Source organism: Manis pentadactyla, chromosome 6, assembly GCF_030020395.1.
Source record: "Manis pentadactyla isolate mManPen7 chromosome 6, mManPen7.hap1, whole genome shotgun sequence".
In the NCBI taxonomy this organism is placed as follows: domain Eukaryota; kingdom Metazoa; phylum Chordata; class Mammalia; order Pholidota; family Manidae; genus Manis; species Manis pentadactyla.
In genome coordinates this window covers 108,670,330-108,689,513 of record NC_080024.1, presented here as the reverse complement: position 1 = coordinate 108,689,513, position 19,184 = coordinate 108,670,330, and the positions used below count along the sequence as shown (strand labels likewise).

The 19,184-nt window shown below is 37.2% G+C and overlaps 1 protein-coding gene across 3 annotated transcripts in view; it reads left to right on the top strand.

Moving 5' to 3' along the window:
- Positions 1–213: 213 nt before the first annotated feature.
- The window catches only part of NAPG (NSF attachment protein gamma), a 32,437-nt gene continuing 13,466 nt past the window's right edge, over positions 214–19,184 (top strand). For all 3 annotated transcript variants that reach the window (XM_057504034.1, XM_057504033.1, XM_036880685.2), the window contains exons 1-8: positions 214–443; positions 3,456–3,523; positions 5,780–5,864; positions 6,600–6,617; positions 7,254–7,284; positions 10,835–10,944; positions 11,062–11,128; positions 11,394–11,464. In XM_057504034.1, coding sequence (XP_057360017.1) covers positions 388–443; positions 3,456–3,523; positions 5,780–5,864; positions 6,600–6,617; positions 7,254–7,284; positions 10,835–10,944; positions 11,062–11,128; positions 11,394–11,464 — 506 coding nt within the window. In that variant the 5' untranslated portion in view covers positions 214–387. The remainder of the gene's footprint in view (positions 444–3,455; positions 3,524–5,779; positions 5,865–6,599; positions 6,618–7,253; positions 7,285–10,834; positions 10,945–11,061; positions 11,129–11,393; positions 11,465–19,184) is intronic.

The window sequence follows — 19,184 nt, the reverse complement described above, 5'->3', positions numbered from 1 at the left end:
CATGAATGGGAAAGCAAAGCTTCACGAAGTTTTTTTTTTTCTCTCTCTCTCTTTTTTGTCTGTTGTACTCCCTTCTCACTTTCTGGTGCTTAGTACAGTGCCTAACACACAACTGAACCGCCGAATAAATGAACTAATTACCCTCAGGATCCAACTGCGCCTGCGCTTAGAAGCCCACGAGCCGGACAAGCGCGGGCACTCTGCGCCTGCGCGGTGTCTGCGCACGCTGAGCGGCGACCGTCTCCCGACCAGGCTTTGCGGTACTAAATTTGAGCCTTGTAGGCCTCCGTAACCTCCGGGCTAGCCCACGTCCCGGTTTTCTCCTCGGTGTTTTCACGCTCACTCAGCTGGGCTCTGGCCCTCCACGTCAGGGACCTGGCTGTGACGATGGCGGCTCAAAAGATAAATGAGGGGCTGGAACACCTCGCCAAAGCAGAGAAATAGTAAGTGAGAGGCTGTAACGTGGACCTCAGTAGGGGCGCCGGGCGCGCGCCCCTCCTGACCGATCCTTTGTACGCAGCAGGGGGTTAGCGAGAGCTAGCTGGCGGCGGCCTCCCAGGGCTGCCAGCCGGCCGGGCCGGGCGGGGCCGTGGGGCCCCCGGAAGCTTGGCCAGTCAGCTGCCGGAAGCCGCGAGCTTCCTCTGGAGTTCCGGGCAGCCTTCGCTGCTTCTACTCTAAATGGAGTGTCTCAGCCTGGAACTGGGACTGGGTCTGGGTCTGGGTCTGGGTCAGGATCTGGGTTTGGGTGGTTCGTTGTCCTGGCGCTGTTCTGTGTGTCTTAGCGTGTTTGGCAGCTTTCTTGGCCGACCGGATGCCAGTAGCAGCAGGCAGCAATCCTCCCTGTTTGCCACAATCAAAACTGTCTTCTGGGGATAAAATCGCCCTGTTGAGAACCGCTGCTTTAAAAGACTCCTTTGTGTTAGGGAGAGAACTACAGATTTATCCTGAAAATTGCTTGGTGTCCCCTTGTCATGCCCCATTATATGGTTCTTGGGGGCAAAAACTGACAGTCATTTTGTGTGTGTGTTCTGCCGATTTCTGATATGGTGCCTGTGAGGCACCCAACAAATACTTGAGGGACTGAGCCGCTTCTACCGACTCAGTCCTTTGGACATTCCCCTCCTTTTCAGTTTCATTACAACAACGAATTTTATCTGTCAATTATACGTAATGAAAACTCTGCATGGAGCCGTTTGTTAGGTAACTCTGTCCACTGTATCTAATCCGAGATCCTTGTAGCTTTCCTGATTCTCTTTTTCCAGAAGAGGCTTAGACAAGCCTCATAAGGACTTGCCCAAGGCTGCACAGTTGATAAATGGCAGAGTCAGTTTTTGAACAGCGGAAAAGGTCAGGGTCTTTCTGTTGTTCCACATTACTTCCAGGCAGTGTACTGGGGCTCTTTTAGCGCAGGAAGTGCCCACAGCAGTATTGCTTTCTATTGGGAGCAAACACCAAAGTATTATTAGAATAGTGCGTGTACTAAGGACCATAGTAAAGCTGTGTTAAGTGTGCTTTGGTAACAAAGGGAGAAGGTCATTCTATCCGGGGAAATTGAGTAAGATTTCACAGAAGAGATTTCTGAGCAGGGCCTGAAAAATAGAGTTGGGCAGCTTTAATGACTTGACTGGATATGGAGGGAAAGGCTTGACTCCTAGGTCAGAGGAGAGAGAGCAGTCCTTCAGTTAAGAAAGGGGACAGAGGAGAGAGAGAGTCCTTCAGTTAAGAAAGGGGACATAGATGAATGAACATGATGGACAGGCCAGGGAGGTGTTGAGATTCAGGCTTGAACTTGTCTTAAATGCCTCTAGATAGAGTTACCAGTAGGTGGCAGGAAAAATGGGCCAGCAGCTTAGGGAAAATTCGATTTTTCTCTGTTTTCTAATGCTGTATGGTTTAATACTGCCACGTAGTTTTGTAATTGTAATTAATCCCCTTAGTACTGCAGTTTTTGGTCTTGTGGAAATTGACCAAACTGTTAGCCTCAACAGAATTTCCTTATTGACTCTTGATAAAAATAATCAAAAGCACTAACAGGTAGAGAGCCCTTACACCTAAATTAACCAGAGTGCCTTCTCTCTTCCTAATTAGAGGTATCTAGTTTTCTGTGGATGATTTGCTATATTTTTAATCTCTAGGTCTTTCCGTGTGTAGCACATTAGGCAATTGAATGATTCACTTTTTGGTGTTTTTGGTGGGATTTTAAAAATTATGTAAATACACAAAATATAATGAGCACTTTGGGGTGGAGTGGGGGATTAGAATTTTGCTTTATAGCAATATGTCCTCAGTTTTGAGGATTAGAATAGATAGGCTGCAATTTAAGGATTTTATTTTTCTGAGCAATAATATTCTTGATTAGCTTGAAAAAAATGTTCACAAATTTGAATCTCCTAACAGTATATACACAAACACAAATGTTAATTACACTTGATTGGCAAAGAAGTGTTCCTTAAGTTACAGCCTCTAGGGATTTCACACAGCTGTCACAAAATGAAGGTGTATTTCTGAGGGCTCTTGGGGATTCCCCATCTCTCAGTTAAGGTACTCCCCTGATTCCTTGGAAGCCAACAACATTATATGCAAGTGGTTTTCACTAACTGTGTTGAAATTTAGACCTTAAGGTGGTATTTATTTAGCAGTTCTTACACACATCCAAGTTTGACAGTTTAAAACTGAAAGTCTGAAATTACTTTAAAATAAAAAAGGAAATACAGTATGCAGAAAGGGCAAGTAAGATAAGAACTCAAAATTGATTGTCCTTTGGTTTGACATCTGAGAAGCCAGTACTCCTGAAAATCAGCTTTTCTTGTTTCCAGAACATCTTTGTCTTTCTGGTTATCTTTGCTGTTCTCTGTGGTTGATTCTTAGCCTTTTTTTGCTTATGCCCTCTGTTCTGCATGTGTGTTCCATAGTCTCTCTGCCCTCTCTCTACAGTCTCCATAGCGGATCTTAACTGGGCTCTTGGTGTGGCATATGTTGATGACTGCAGTTAATACCCTAGCCTCTCCTGCGCTTCAGTCTCAGGGATCCAAGTGCTTGGTGGGTGCTGTGCCTCAGAGGGTCTCCAGCTGTAATGCCTCTCTAGGGTTGTTACACCTGGATTGCTGCTGCCTCCACAGAGTTTCTGGTACAATAGACCTGGGGCAGGGCTCCACAGTTTATATTTCTAGTACATTTACTAGTAATTCCGTGTTGGGGAACATGCACTGAGACTGTCAGCTGCACTTGGATGTTATACAGACATTTCCAAAGGAGGAAAACCATGTCTATGATAGTGGAAGGGAGAATGGTGGGGTTTATTTAATTGAAAATAAGTTTGGGTGGAGGTGGGTGACATGGGGACTTTGTACCTGATGGTTCCCTCTACTTTTGTATGACCTATAAGGTCATTATAAGCAGGTTCTGACTTATGAATGTGACTGGTAATTCTGTTAAATGTGTCCTCTTTTCATTAGCCTAAAAACTGGTTTTTTAAAATGGAAGCCAGACTATGATAGCGCCGCTTCTGAATATGGAAAAGCAGGTACGTGTAACTGCAACCCTGTCTCTCTAATATATAATTTTAAAGTAGGCTGATAACTTCCTATCAGCATAATACTTAAGCTTAATGCACCTGTAAGCTTCTAATACTGAAAACAAAAAAATAAATCCTACCTAAACCCTTGAGTTTTTTTCCACTTGCTATTTTCAGATGTGTTGATGGCTTACAGACCTGGGTACCTCTACCCTTTTTGTGATAGCAGAGATGGGTAGGGTAGGCAGCTGTGGGATTTTAACATGTTTATATATTCTTGAACTTCAGTTGCATACTACTTCCAGGAGTTTTGCCTTATCCCTCTATGATACTTCCTATTACTGAATAAAAATTTTTCTGTCCACTTTTTAAAAAATTTAGCTTTATAACCTGCAAATCATGTGTGTGTTTGGCACATTTTTGTTAGGAGCCACGCTTAGAGATACACTGATAAATGTTAAGATATATATATATTTGAGTAATAATTTATCTGTATATAAGATAAAAATGATCTGAAATACGCCCCAGACAGGGACTTTACTAAACATTTAAGGTTTTTAATTGTGAAAATATGTCTTTTAGCGTATCTGTCATTGTTTTGGATATAAAGCATAACACAATTTTGAAGTAGCCTGAACACATTTTGCAGTTGGTTTCAGTGGTAGTCCTGGTAAAGTTAGCCTAGCATAGAGATCCCGTAGGTAATGTGCTTTTGGCAAACTCTAGTCTTAGTATATCATCAAAGAAAAAAAGAAATAGGGTAAATTGAAACTGATTGGAATAATGCTGGATTTATTGTCTAGATAGTAAAAGAAATGACAAGAAATGAGTCCTTAACACTTTTATTTAAATTCTGAGTAAGTTTTGTTGCATTATACAGATTACTTGCCATATTTAAAAGGAAAATTATCCAAAGTTCAAATGGATTTTTGGATGCCTCAGATAAGAACACTTTGTAATTGGAGGACACAACATTTACAAATCTCTGTGAGGGAAATTGAACACAGATAGGTTTTATATGCGTCTGAGACCATGCGCTGCTTTCAAAAATAATAATTCAGGACATGTTTTCATTAAAGCATTCTTTGTTTATTTTATTTAAGGGATTATGCAAATTACATTTAACACTAGAATAAATTTTTTGAAAAGCAAAGTGTAGAAATCCAGGAATGAAAATAATTTCAATAGTTTGTTTACTTTTAAGATTGTGTTTTTAACAAACAATATTTTCTTAAAGCAGTATCCTTTTCACTTATTTGTGAGCAACCCTTGGTAAGTTTTCCAAAATCTGTAAGATCATATTTTAGGGCTACTCCTAATTGTTTTTCTCTGATGATGACACTTTTACAATAGTGAGCAATATATTTTAGCTCTTTGGACAGTGAGATGTCTTTTTCACCTAAACAGTGTAAAATATTTTTTTTTAAAGCACTGTAAATTTTTTAGACATTTATTTTTAAACTTTGCACTAAAAAAGATTTATTAAAAATACTTAATGTATTTACTGGTCTTTGGTTTCTAAATAATTCAAAAGATAACTATGATATAACAAAAGCACTGTTTTTATTATTAAATGTAAAACTGGTGAAGTAAGGTACTATCTTTTGTGAGGAGTACTTGTTTGACTCATGTGATCTTAGTATCTCAAAGTTTAGATGTTGTTAGAAAGACTTGGTTTTGAGAGGAAGTAACACTGATTTATTGCCCACAGTATACAGTTAAAAAAACCCAAACCCAACATTTGAAAATACTTCTAAGTTATTGATAGTCAGAATGTTGTAAGAAAGTTGCTTGGAAAAAAGTACAGTTGACACTTGGACAACATGAGTTTGAACTGTGTGGGTCTACTTAAGTGTGGGTGTTTTTCAGTGAACATATTGGAAATATTTTTGGATATTTGCAGTAATCCCAAAATCAAATTTTTCTATAGCTTATTTTATTGTAAAAATATACTATATAATACACATAGCATACAAAATATGTGGTCATCAACTGTTTATGTTATTGATAAGGCTCTGGTAGGCTATTAATAATTAAGTTTTGGGGGAGTCAAAAGTTATACTCAGATTTTTGACTGCTGGTACCCCTACCCCATGTTGTCCAAGGGCCAACTGAAATATTTTACAGTTTTATGAACTTCCTAAATATTTGCTTAAAATAAGTTTATTTTCTAATGCTTCACACTTCATGCAGATTTTGGTAGTAATTTATTTGAGGTTTTTTAATGATGGAGATAGACAGTCTCTTTTTTTTTTATTGTTTCAGCTGTTGCTTTTAAAAATGCCAAACAGTATGAGCAAGCAAAAGATGCCTGTCTGAGAGAAGCTGTTGCTCATGAGAATAATAGGGCGTATCTTTTTCAGCCTTTACAAATCAATTAAACAATTTAATGATTTTGATAAAAATTCATTATTTTGTTATGAATTTGCTACATGTGGAGGCACAATGCTATTAAATTAGAAAAATGGTTACAAAATCACCCATTTTTAAACTCTGAAGAAGCATTTACAGACTTTTAATTATAAGGTCCATGCTGTTTGCAGAGCTGTATTTGAGTTTATTTCTCTTGTTACTGAATTTGCTTAATGATGGTTTTACTTGGGATGAAGTGAGGGAAATATATAGACAGGTGCTGAAGAATGAAGCAATAGCACAGTTCTGAAAATGTATAAACTGTAATATAAGTATTTTAAAAATATAGTCTCTCTTAAGTGTATGAAATATGATTTTTAAGTAGTTTAAAACAAATTTTTCTGAGGTATTTTAAAACTTAAAAAACTAAAAAAATCTATATTTTTGCCCCAGTTGCAAATTATGGTTATAATAACCTTCATTTTAGTAAAACTCTTCAGATTGATGCATAATGGAAATAGCTTAAAACTTTGGTTTTGTCAGTGTTTTTGTAAATTATAGTTTTAAGAGACACTGATAGGCATTATATTATTTCTTCTTTATGTGATCATAGGATTTGTCTTTTGGAAACAACTGGGGCGGTGACTTAGTTAACACTGTTTTTAAATAGTATTTTTTAGGAACTGTTGATTTGCTTTTTTTCCTTAATTTTGACTTTGTTACATGCATTCAGTCTTTTTCATGCTGCCAAGTAAGTAGTCTCCACATTTCCATGTATTTGCAGATTATTATGCTTTAAATGTTTTTTCCATGGCCAGGAGATTTTTCTTAAGTTATAAATTTATAAATAGTGAATTATTTTGTATGGATTTAAGTAAAATAATCATTTCCATTTGGTTCAACCTGAACTTGAACATTAAAAATGAAGTCACTCCTAATTAAAATACAGTGTTCACCGTAATATTTTTAGGACCATTTGTTCAGTAACCTAGAAAAAACAAGTGGGTTAGGTGCTCTTTTTCCTCCTTCTTTCTTGATAGTTATAGTGCCTGTGGAGGGAAGCAGCAAGCTTTCTCCTGCCTTTATAGAAGAGTGCTTGTTTCAAAACTTGGATGTAGGTTTGTTAAATGTAAAGTCATTTAACCTTTCTGAGCTTTACTTAATTTTACATCTGCAAAATAACATCCTTTTTAGCTCAGATGTCTTGTATCCTACGCATTCTTGCCTGTGAAAGTGAAGGAAAAAATTGTATGGTAATAAAAGCCTAAAATGATAAGTAGTTCCTGAGCCGGTCTTAATTGACATAACTCCTCATTTCTGTGGTAGAAAGTTGCTCCTCCCCTAATTTCATTAATATCTCATCGGAGAAATTATATTCTCTTTGCAGAGCTTATGAGCAAGCTGGCATGATGTTGAAGGTCAGTAATGTTGTGTCATAACTCTCCTGTAGGTGAAATGAATTAACTACAAAGTGTTAAATCTGTGTTGAGGTTGAAAAGTCTCCTTGCTAAGGTGGAGATGCTAAAATTTCTTGTCCAAAGTAATGCTAATTGGACCCATAAAGTACCTTCTGTTTATCTTAAGACAGGGAGTTTCATATGTGAAATTTAGGAGAGGATGTTTTGGAGGGAACTAGGAGCAACAAGGTCCTAAGCTTTGTAATTAGTGTGTTGCTAAAAAAAGAGCTATGTGGGAGAGTTCTCTGCTTTTGAGAACTTCAGGATATCTTCATGTAGTAAAAACTCACAAGTATATATTTTTTACTATCCATGGGTTATATAGAAAGAAGAGATTTTTGGTAGTTTTATGAGTATCAGTTGGCATTGAGGAGAACCTTAGACTAAGCTATTGTTATTTAACTCTGATTCTTATTAAATGGAGTATTTTGGCTAATGTGCCTAAGCTGCTGTTCATACTTCTGCTTCTTAAAAGCAGGTTGGGAATTAATATCCTACTGTGGTGAGACAAAACATGTTACTTTATGACACTGACTCTCAAAGTATGTCAAGTGGCAATTGAAATAGAACATTTTCCTTTCCATTTTTATGTTCTCTTATAATACGGTACAAGCTGTTTTGAATTATTTATTTATTATAAAGCTTTGTTGTAAGATTTAGTAAAGCTTTTGTTTTTAATTTCTGTGATTTATAATCCCAACTTAACTGTTTTTTTTTTTTTTAAGTGAATACATGCTCATTATAGAACATTTAGAAACACTGGAAAGATTTTAAGATGTTAGTAATAACTGTTTATATGTTTAGTTTTTTTCCTTCTGGTATTTTTCTATATACGTATATGCACACACACAAAACTGAGATTAAGGCTCTACACACAGTTCTGTACCTTCCTGTTTACATATAACTTTCCATGCAGATTTTCTAATATTATTTAAAAAAATACTTTCATAATATATATCAAATACTTCAAGAATTTTCATAGCCTTTGACCCATGAATTCCAGTTCTATGACTCTATTATAAAGAAGTAGAGAGATAGCAAAGATTTATGCATAAGGATGTTTACTGCCACATTAAGAAAAAAATGACAATTATCTAAATTTTTAATAACAGGAAACTGTTGATATTATGATGCTTCCTTATGATAAAGTGTTACATAGCCGTTGTAATAAAGCTTTCCTAGTTGAAACATGTAACCACATTGATATTGATGATACAAGTCAGGTTATCAGCAGTAATTACTTAGCAACTAGAATTTCTTTTACAGCTGAAAGAGCCAGCTGTCTGCCCTGACTTCCTCCTGTCTCAGTTTCCCCTGAGAATGAGGAAGCTCTCAGGTGGCTCTTGCAGTCTTGGTGTACTTTGTGCCTATTATTAGGATACACTGTCTTTGTCCAGAAATACCAGAACACTACAATACATGATCCTCACAACCTCAGCATATATTGTGCTGTGCTTAGTTGAGTTGTCATCAAAAGTTATTATTCAGGCATCATTTCCATAACTCTAGTATCTGCTTAATTTGAGCATTTTAAAGGCACTCGTTTGAATGAAGGAGAAAAACCTAATGATGGGGAAAAAGAAGAAAATGCTTTCTGGCATGCTCCTGAGTTTAAATTAAATGCTTTTGGATAGTCAGTCCCCAGCTGCTTTAGGAGTCCTGAGCCACATAGTCCACAGTTAATTTTGTGGGCTAAAATTTCCACCCATTTGTCATGCAGACCTTCACATTCATCCCCCAGTGAGGTTTAGGAAGTGACCATTGTAGGTGGAGGCACAGGGAAGACACAGGAACTTGTTGGTTCAACCTCTGGCTTTGCCATGTTACAGCTGTTAGGGTTTCATATCCTGTTTGCTCCCCAGAAGCAGTAAGTTTGCCAGGTCACATAAGCTACTGAAAATAGGCATAATCCTATTTTCATCTTCATGATTTTGTGTTATGAGGAGCACAGTGAAGAGTATGAAATAGTGTAACTTTTAAACTCACCATTTTTTATAGAGACTTACCAGTATTGTCATTGGGCCTCTTACTCAGTCACTCTTGATTTGGTGCAAAAAGTAGGGAGATACACATAATAATTTTTAAACGTAATACTTCTATGGTGCTTACATCATACTGCCCTTTTATGTAGTTACTGCTCTATGTCTTGTCTTTGAAGGTAAAACTCAGGAAGGACAGTACTTTTTTTTTTATCTCCCCAAATGTTTTGCATGTTGTAGTTGCTCAGTATATATTTAATTCATGGATAAGTGAATTGGGGGAGGAAATCTATAAAGCCAAAGTCACCCTCAGGACAAAAGGGAGTGAAACAGATTGACTTAGTTCCCTTTCCTCTCAAATATCACTCATCATATACTCTAGATTCTTGATTCTTTTTGACATTTGGTTTCTATAACAATAAAGGATTTTTTTCACCCAGGTTTGAGGATATATTAAGTGATGTAACTGTACTTGGTTACAGTAGCAGCTTTATTTTTTACAGTATCTTTCAGTCTATTTTATTATTTAGCTCTGTAGCTAAATAATTTAAAAGTTATATTTTGAAGTTGGTAAGAATAAGACCAGCAAGTTTTGTATCCTAAAGAATTTGTCAACCAAGTGAGGGACTTAACAGGTAGATTTGAAAACAACCCCTGAGATGTCAGTGTGGCACCTACTTTGAGACATAGCATGTCAACCCTAAGTAGGTCATGCCTATAAACTAGCTTTTGTATGTTTTTTTTTCAGTTTTTAATAAAATGAGTTTTGACTTGGAGATATTAGATATAAAGACCATAGAATACTGAGACTGTTGTTCAGTAGCAGGATACAGACCTATTTTGTTGACGGCACTCAGTGTGGAACAGGGTCAAAAATTCAGATGAACTGATGGTATAGGAAAGGCACTGAAATGAAGAAGTAGTAGGTGGGGAGAAACCCCGTCACATTCAGGAGGTGGTATGCCTCCAGGGGACAGCTGCTGCTCAGCTCTGGCTCACTGTTGCCATGTGGGAATGCAAGCCTGCTGACGCCATTTCTTTTGATGTTTTTATTAAATAGGAAGCCATAAAACAACTTTTGTGAGAGTATCTGATTTTAAAATACAAGCAAGACACACTTAGAAATGAGATACAGCCCTTTTTTAAGCGCTACCAGTTTTCAACCTTTGGCATAGGCCTTATTTAAAATAGGGATTCAGAAAATGTTTCAAGAATTGTAAATGTTTAAGAAACAGTAAAGAGCAAGTGTTTTGGTTTCTACTATTTGTATAGTTTCCTTGAAACACTGACATGATGATGGGCTCTGTGTAGAAATTAACCGATACATTTTCGGTTTGGCTAAATGAAGCCATTTACTTGATGGGGAAAGTAACCATGTGAAGGCATTTCATTTTAAATGTATTTACTGTGTCCGACATTTTGAATCACTTATTTTCATGAATATGGGATAAAACAATTGAATTTCAGATTGTTAACTCTGTGTTTCTTAAGTTGATGCATTTACTGATCCATGATGTAACTTTTACCCAAAGGAGATGCAGAAACTACCAGAGGCAGTTCAGCTGATTGAGAAAGCCAGCACGATGTATCTGGAAAATGGCACCCCAGACACAGCAGCCATGGCTTTGGAGCGAGCCGGAAAGTGAGTGTGTGGAACATGAGTCTCTGCATAGAATCATTATTTTTTTGTTTTAATAATGTCCTTTGAAAAACAAGTTTTCTGTTTCTCAAGTAAGTCACATTTTCTTGTCTGATTTAGGCTTATAGAAAATGTAGATCCAGAAAAGGCTGTACAGTTGTATCAACAAACAGCTAATGTGTTTGAAGTAAGTTTGGATTTTTTTTCTTTATGTATACTTAGAATGTTTAGATTCATAATGTATAGAACAGAAAAGTGCAGCAGGTACTTTTTTGAACATTACAGTGCTCACAACTGAGCTCTATTTTTGGTATTAGAAAAATAATGAAATTGATAAGCAGCTATGGTGTCCCCCTCCCTTGGCTGAGTGCATTACTTTTTTAACAAATAATAATTGGGGTGGGGGAAGGTTCCTACATTAAAGCAGTCAGCTCTCCTTTTGATTCCCTCAGAATGAGGAACGCTTACGACAGGCAGTTGAGTTACTGGGAAAAGCCTCCAGACTGCTAGTACGAGGGCGCAGGTAAGTTTTACACAACCGTGTTCATGTATGTCCATGTATAGGCACACCTTGTTTCATTGCGTTTCACTTTATTGCACTCACAGATACTACACATTTAAAAATTGAAGGTTTGTGGCAACCCTCTGTAGAGCAACTCTGTCGAGCCTTTTTTCTAATAGCATTTGCTTTCTTTGTGCCTCTGTTGCATTTTGGTAATTCTCACAATATTTCATTCTTTTTCATTATTATATTTGTTATAGTGATCTGTCATCAGTGATTACAATATGCTGAAAGCTCAGATGGTTGTTAGCATTTTTGGCAATAAAAACAACGGTATATATGTTAATTGCATTTGGTTTGTTATTACTGCTTTACCTATTTCACCCATCCTTCCCACCCCTGCCACTCCCTGTGGCAACAACCAATTGTACTTATTAGTCTATTTCTGTCTTGTTTGTTTTATTTTTTTTAGATTTCACATATAAGTGAAATCATGCAGCATTTGTCTCTCTCTTTCTTATTTCACTTAACATAATACCTTCTAGGACCATTCATGTTGTTGAAGATGGCAAACTTTCATTCTTTTTATGGCTAATTCTGTTGAATATACTTACTATTCTTCTTTTTGCTATAGTTCTTTTGTTTTTTATTAAGGTATCATTGATATACACTCTTATGAAGGTTTCATATGAGAAAACAATGTGGTTACTGCATTTACCCATATTATCAAGTCCCCACCCATACCCCAATGCAGTCACTGTCCATCAGTGTAGTAAGATGCCACAGATTCACTGTTTGCCTTCTCTGTGCTACACTGTTTTCCCCGTGATCCGCCACACCATGTGTACTAAAGATAATACCCCTCAATCCCCATCTCCCTCCCTCCCGACCCACCCTCCCACACCCCTCCCTTTTGGTAACCACTAGTCCCTTCTTGGAGTCTGTGAGTCTGCTGCTATTTTGTTCCTTCAGTTTTGCTTTGTTGTTGTACTCCACAAATGAGGGAAATCATTTGGTATTTGTCTTTCTCTGCCTGACTTATTTCACTGAGCATAATACTCTCTAGCTCCATCCATGTTGTTGCAAATGATAGGATTTGTTTCTTTCTTATGGCTGAATAGTATTCCATTGTGTGTAGGTACCACATCTTCTTTATCCATTCATCTACTGTTGGACACTTAGGTTGCTTCCATATCTTGGCTATTGTAAATAGTGCTGTGATAAATATAGGGGTACATATATCTTTTTGAATCTGATAAGTTGTTTTCTTCAGGTAAATTCCTAGGAGTGGAATTCCCAGGTCATATGGTATCTCTATTTTTAGTTTTTTGAGGAACCTCCATATTGCTTTCCACTAATGGTTGAACTAGTTTACATTTACAGCAGTGTAGGAGGGTTCCCCTTTCTCCACATCCTCGCCAGCATTTGTTATTCCTAGTCTTTTGGATGTTGGCCATCCTAACTGGTGTGAGGTGATCTCATTGTGGTTTTATTTTGCATTTCCCTAATAATTAGTGATGTGGAGCATCTTTTCATGTGCCTGTTGGCCATCTGAATTTCTTCTTTGGAGAAGTATCTGTTCATATCCTTCACCCATTTTTTAATAGGGTTATTTGCCTTTTGGGTGTTGAGGCATGTGAGTTCTTTATATATTTTGGATGTTAACCCCTTGTTGGATTACAAATGTATTGTCCCATACTGTTGGATGCCTTTTTGTTCTACTGATGGTGTCCTTTGCTATACAGAAGATTTTTAGCTTGATGTAGTCTCATTTGTTCATTTTTGCTTTTATTTCCCTTGCTCAAGGAGATGTGTTTAGGAAAAAGTTGCTCATGTTTATATTCAAGAGATTTTTGCCTATGTTTTCTTCTAAGAATTTTATTGTTTCATGACTTATATTCATGTCTTTGATCCATTTTGAGTTTACTTTTGTTTATGGGGTTAGAAAATAATCCACTTTCATTCTCTTGCATGTAGCTGTCCAGTTTTGCCAACACCAGTTGCTAAAGATGCTGTCATTTCCCAATTATATATCCTCGGATCCTTTATCATATATTAATTGACCATACATGCTTGGGTTTATATCTGGGCTGTCTAGTCTGTTGCATTGGTCTATGGGTCTGCTCTTGTGCCATTACCAAATTGTCTTGATTACTGTGACTTTGTACTAGAGCTTGAAGTCGAGGAGTGTAATCCCCCCCCCCCCCACTTTATTCTTCCTTCTCAGGATTGCTTTGACTATTTGGGGTCTTTTGTGGTTCCATATGAATTTTAGAACTATTTCCTCGGGTTCGTTGAAGAATGCTCTTGGTATTTTGATAGGGATTAAATTGGTGTAGATTGCTTTAGGCAGGATGGCCATTTTGACAATTAATTCTTCCTGTCCATGAGCACGAGATGTGTTTCCATTTATTGGTGTCTTCTTTAATTTCTCTCATGAGTGTCTTGTAGTTTTCAGAGTATAGATCTTTTACTTCCTTGATCAGGCTTATTCATAGGCATTTTATTCTCTTTTGATGCAATTGTGAATGGAATTGTTTTCCTGATTTCTCTTTCTGCTAGTTCATCATTAGTGTATAGGAATGCAACAGATTTCTGTGTATTAATTTTGTATCCTGCAACTTTGCTGAAGTAAGATATTAGATCTAGTAGTTTTCGAGTGGATTCTTTAAGGTTTTTATGTACAATTGCTTTAGTTCTTTTTTTTAAAATTTAAGTATAGTTGATATACAATCATATTGTTTTCAAGTATACAATATAGTGACTCAGCAGTTACCTATATTATTAAATCCTCATCCCCACTAGTGTAGTTACTATCTGTCAACATAGGAAGATGTTACAGAATCATTGGCTGTATTCTCCATGCTGTACTACCATTCTGGTGACCAATTTATATTATGATTGAGAATTTTTATGCTCCTTTATCTCCCTCACTTCTCCCCCACCTCACTTCAGCCCCTCCCCCATGGTAACCAAAAGTTACTTCTTAGTGTCTGTGAGTCTAATGCTGTTTTGTTAATTTTGTTTTGTTTTGTTTTTATTGTCCACAAATAAGTGAAATTGTATGGTATTTGTCTTTGTCCTCCTGGCTTATTTCACTTAGCCTAATACTCTCTAGGTCCATTCATGTTGTCACAAATGGCAAGATTTCATTTTTTATTGCCAAATAATATATTCCATTTTATATTTGTACCACATCTTCTTTATCCATTCATCTATTGATGGACACTTAGGTAGCATCCATATCTTGGCCATTTTAATGTGGCAGTAAACATAGGAGTGCATCTATCTTTTTGAACCAGGGATTTTGTTTTCTTCAGGTAAATTCCTGGAAGTGGAATTACTTGCTTTTATGGTATTTCTATTTTTAGTATTTTGAGGAACCTCCATACTGCTTTCCACAGTGGCTGCACCAGTTGACATTCCCACCAACAGTGTGAGGGTTCCCTTTTCTCCACATCCTTGCCAGCACTTGGTAGTTCTTGTCTTTTGGATAATGGCCCTTCTGACTGGTGTGAGATGATACCTCATTATGGTTTTGATTTGTATTTCCCTGATTATTAGCTATGTGGAGCATCATGTCATGTGCCTGTTGCCATTTGTATTTCTTCTTTGGAAAAATGTTCAGGTCTTCTGCCCATTTTTTAATTTGGTTAATTGTTGTTTTTAGGTGTTGAGTTGTGTAAGTTTTTTATATATCTGGATGTTAACCCTTCATTGGGATTAACATAAGCAATAAATTGTTTATGAATGTATTCTTCTATACTGTAGGTTGCCTTTTTGTTCTGTTCATGGTATCTTTTGCTGTACAGAAGCTTTTTAGTTTGATGTTAAGAGCTTTATGGTTTCATGTCTTAAATTTAGGTCTTTAAGACATTTTGAGTTTACTTTTGTGTATGGAGTTAGATGGTAATCCAGTTTCATTTTCTTACATGTAGCTGTCCAGTTTCCTCAACACCATTTATTCAAAAGAGTGTCTCTTTTATATTCATGGCTCCTTTATCATATATTAATTGACCATGTATGTGTGGGTTACTTCTGAGCTCTCTGTTCTGTTCCATTGACCTATGGGTCTGTACGTGTACTAGCACCAAACTGTTCTGATTCCATTGGCTTTGTAATATAGCTTGAAGTCAGAGAGCATTCTTTCTCAGGATTGCTTTGGCTATTCAAGGTCTTTTGTGGTTCCATATGAATTTTAGGATTATTTGCTCTTAGTTCCTTGAAAAATACCATTGGTGTTTTTTATAGGGATTGCACTGAATCTGTAAATTGCTTTGGGCAGGATGGCCATTTTGACAATATTAATTCTTCCTATCCATGAGCATGGGATAGATTTCCATTTATTGGTGTCTTTAATTTCTCTCATGAGCATCGATGTATCACATCTTTTTATTCTATTAATCTTTTGGACACTTAAGTTGTTTCCATGTCTTGGCTTTCAAAATAATATGGTGGTAAACATAGGAGCATATGTCTCTTTTCAAATTGATTTTATTTTCTTTAGGTAAATACCCAGAAGTTGAATTACTTTGTTGTATGGTATTTCTATTTTTAGTGTTTTAAGAAACCTCTGTACTGCTTTCCATAGTTGCTGTACGAATTTACATTCCCACTAACAGGGTACAAGGGTTGCCTTTTCCCTTTTCTCCACATTATTTTTTAGACATAATGCTGTTGCACACTTAATAGACTACAGTACAGTGCAAACATAGATTTTTTTATGCATTGGGAAACCAAAACATTCATTTGACTCTTCTTTTTTGCAGTGTTCATGCTATTGCTAAGGTCTGGAACTGAACCTGCAGTATCTCTGCGGTCTGCCTGTACTAAGTTTTCTTCACAGTGTTAGTGAGGGGGAGAAGTGCAAATCAAGTGAGCAGGAGTGAGTGCTGTATGAATACGCTTGGAAGGTGGACATTTGTAAATGTGGGGTAGCCAATGAGTCTTTTTATTTACTTTGCACATTTGTTTTATTGCTTTTTCTCTTTTTAGTAAAAATGCATTTTAAATGATGGAATTGTATACAATGTTTTGAACAAAAATTAATTTCATGGAAATTTAAAAAAATGTACCAGTATAAAAATTGATTTAGGCTTATTAAATTTATTCAAGGAATAGTAAGGAATTTGATAGTTTAGAAACTATCACTGGGTATGTGTGGTATGAAAGAATTAAAAGTCAGATGTTGCAGTACTTTGGTCAGGAATTTAAGTAGCACAGAGTCAAAAACATGGATAATCTACACTAATGGATAATTAAGATAATTTATATGATATTTGAATATCTTGAGTACATACTTCGATTATAATCTAATTTGAGTTTATCAATTGCCTAAAAGAGCTAAAACAGTTGGCAATTTTATACTTTATATGAATACCATCTTCTAGAATGTGACATGAAATTTCAAAGTTTATATTTGTTATATTTAGTTAATATGCGATATTTTTACATTAACATGAGAATGTAAGATTTAATCCTAACTTAACTATAGTTTATATCCTAGTATCGCAAAATTAAATACCCTATTAATATATTGATGTTAGTCTACTCTTTCCTCATTTTTGGGGATTCGTAATTCAGGAGTGAGGGATTTCATTTTGATCACATCTGGCAGGCTATCAGTCAGTGGTAGATCAACGCCCTTGTTCCGTCCGTGTAAAGGCCTTTCCAACAAGTTCATCTGACTTACCAGTGAGACTTAGATTCCTGTGCCTTCCAGAGAAGTTCTGAGGCAGCTGAACTGTTGGCTGTCAGTGACCCATATTCAGAGCACCTTCTCAGCTTTGTTTGCGGTTCCCAGTGAGGGGGAGAACCTGGTGTCCATGTTAATCAACCAACCCCACCTCTTCCCATTCCCCACTTCGGAGACTCAGTCTCTCTTGGACTCTCACCATTCAGATGAGACAGTCACTAGATTCCAAACACAGGGAGGACTGGGTGTGTGTATGTGGGGTAGGTTCTAGTTGAGGATAATCACTAGGTTTGTCTTGCATAACTGTGTCCTGTCCATTGTGATGTCCTGTGATGATGATAAGCTTAGTTGGCAATGTGATGAGAAGCCTTATAGATAGATAGAAACACGTTTTGGCGTTCAGGGGGTTGTTGGGGACTGAGAAGGAGTTTCAGTCATTGTGAAGGAAATGAGAGCTGGGTTGAGTGAGGTCCTATGACAGTTTCCTGTCATAAGCACATGTTTTGTCTGGGGCTTACATTTTGTTTTATTTTTGAATTACAGAAGATAAAATTAGTTTATTCTCTTTTCAGCAAAACTGGATGCATTCTACTTTGTTAGAAGTATTAAGTACCTCTGTGTTTCATTTTGATAATGAATAATTTCCTGGGTATATTTGAATTACAAACCTATCTAAATATGCAATATTTCTCTTGAATGGCTGTTTTGCTAAGCAGCTATTAGCACATGGAAATGCAGTTCTTATGCCAAGGAAATAAGTAATTCATGTGTGAAGAATGTAGACTTTAGCATTAAATATATGAAAAGCTTGAAATACTACGATTTCCACTAAAATGATATAATCTGGACATTATGTTCACAGAATGTTCTGATGGAATTTATTTTATAAAGCAGGATATGTGATAAAGCTTGTGGTCATAATTACAAATGATATAGGTACATGTAATCCTTCTATGTTAATTTTCTATTTCTGCATAGCAAAAACCCATAATCCTAGCAGCTCAAAACAACACTCACTCACTGTCTCACAGTTCTGTAGGTCAGCAGCCCAGGCACAGAGTAGCTGGGACCTCTGCTCAAGGTCTCACCAGGCTGGAACCGTGCTGTCTGGTAGGGCTACCATCTCCTTCGAGGCTCACTAGTTGTTGGCAGGTTTCTGTTTCTTGTGCTGTAGGGTACACATGTGTTTCTTGTTGGCCATTGGCCAGGGGCTCCTCTCAGCTGTGGCAGCACCTGCCTTTCTTTGGCATCTGCCCTCGAGGTTGTTTACAACGTGGAGTTTGCTGCTGTTTCAATGTTGGCAAGAGCACATCTCTGTTCACTTCTACTTGCTCACCTTTCAAGGGCTCACCTGATTAGGTCAGGCTCATCCAGACGTTCTGTCTTTGAGTCCACTCAGAGTCAGGTGATTAGTATCCTGCTCACATGAGTGAGTCCCATCATATTCAGACGCCTTTCCCACATTCAAGGGGAGATTATATAGGGAGTGTGTATGAGAGAGAATCTTGAGGGGATAATCTTAGAATTCGGCTACCATGTCCAACTTAAAAACTGACTTTGTTCCCAAAAGTTAGCAAGTTGATCTTTGAAAATTCAGAATGCATTTCTCCAAAGAGCCTTAATTTATGAGGTAGTAAATTAGGGTACAGACCACAAAAAAATGAATTTAATTCAAACGTGATTTAAACCAAGCAAGTGTGTGTGTGTGTCCATGTGTATGCATGGTTATTTTTAAAAGATAATTGTTAAGATACAAATACAGTATAACATTTTCGTATCTTTAGTTTGGATCACAGTAACATTTTTCTCCCTCTGTGTCATAACTGTGTGCACCCTTTTGGCTAGCGGGCTGAGAGGACTCATTCAGTCACAAGTTAGGTGCTCGTAAGCAGCCTGGGGGTAGGAGTGTCCCACAGCTCCACAGGCAGGGGAGGATCTGGCTAGGGCGTGGTGGGATTGGGGGTTAGGGAGTTGGGCCTCAGAGGATTTGGGGGAACTTCCCTCATCCTTCTTCCATGGGAGTGGGATGGAGAAAAGGGACATGTT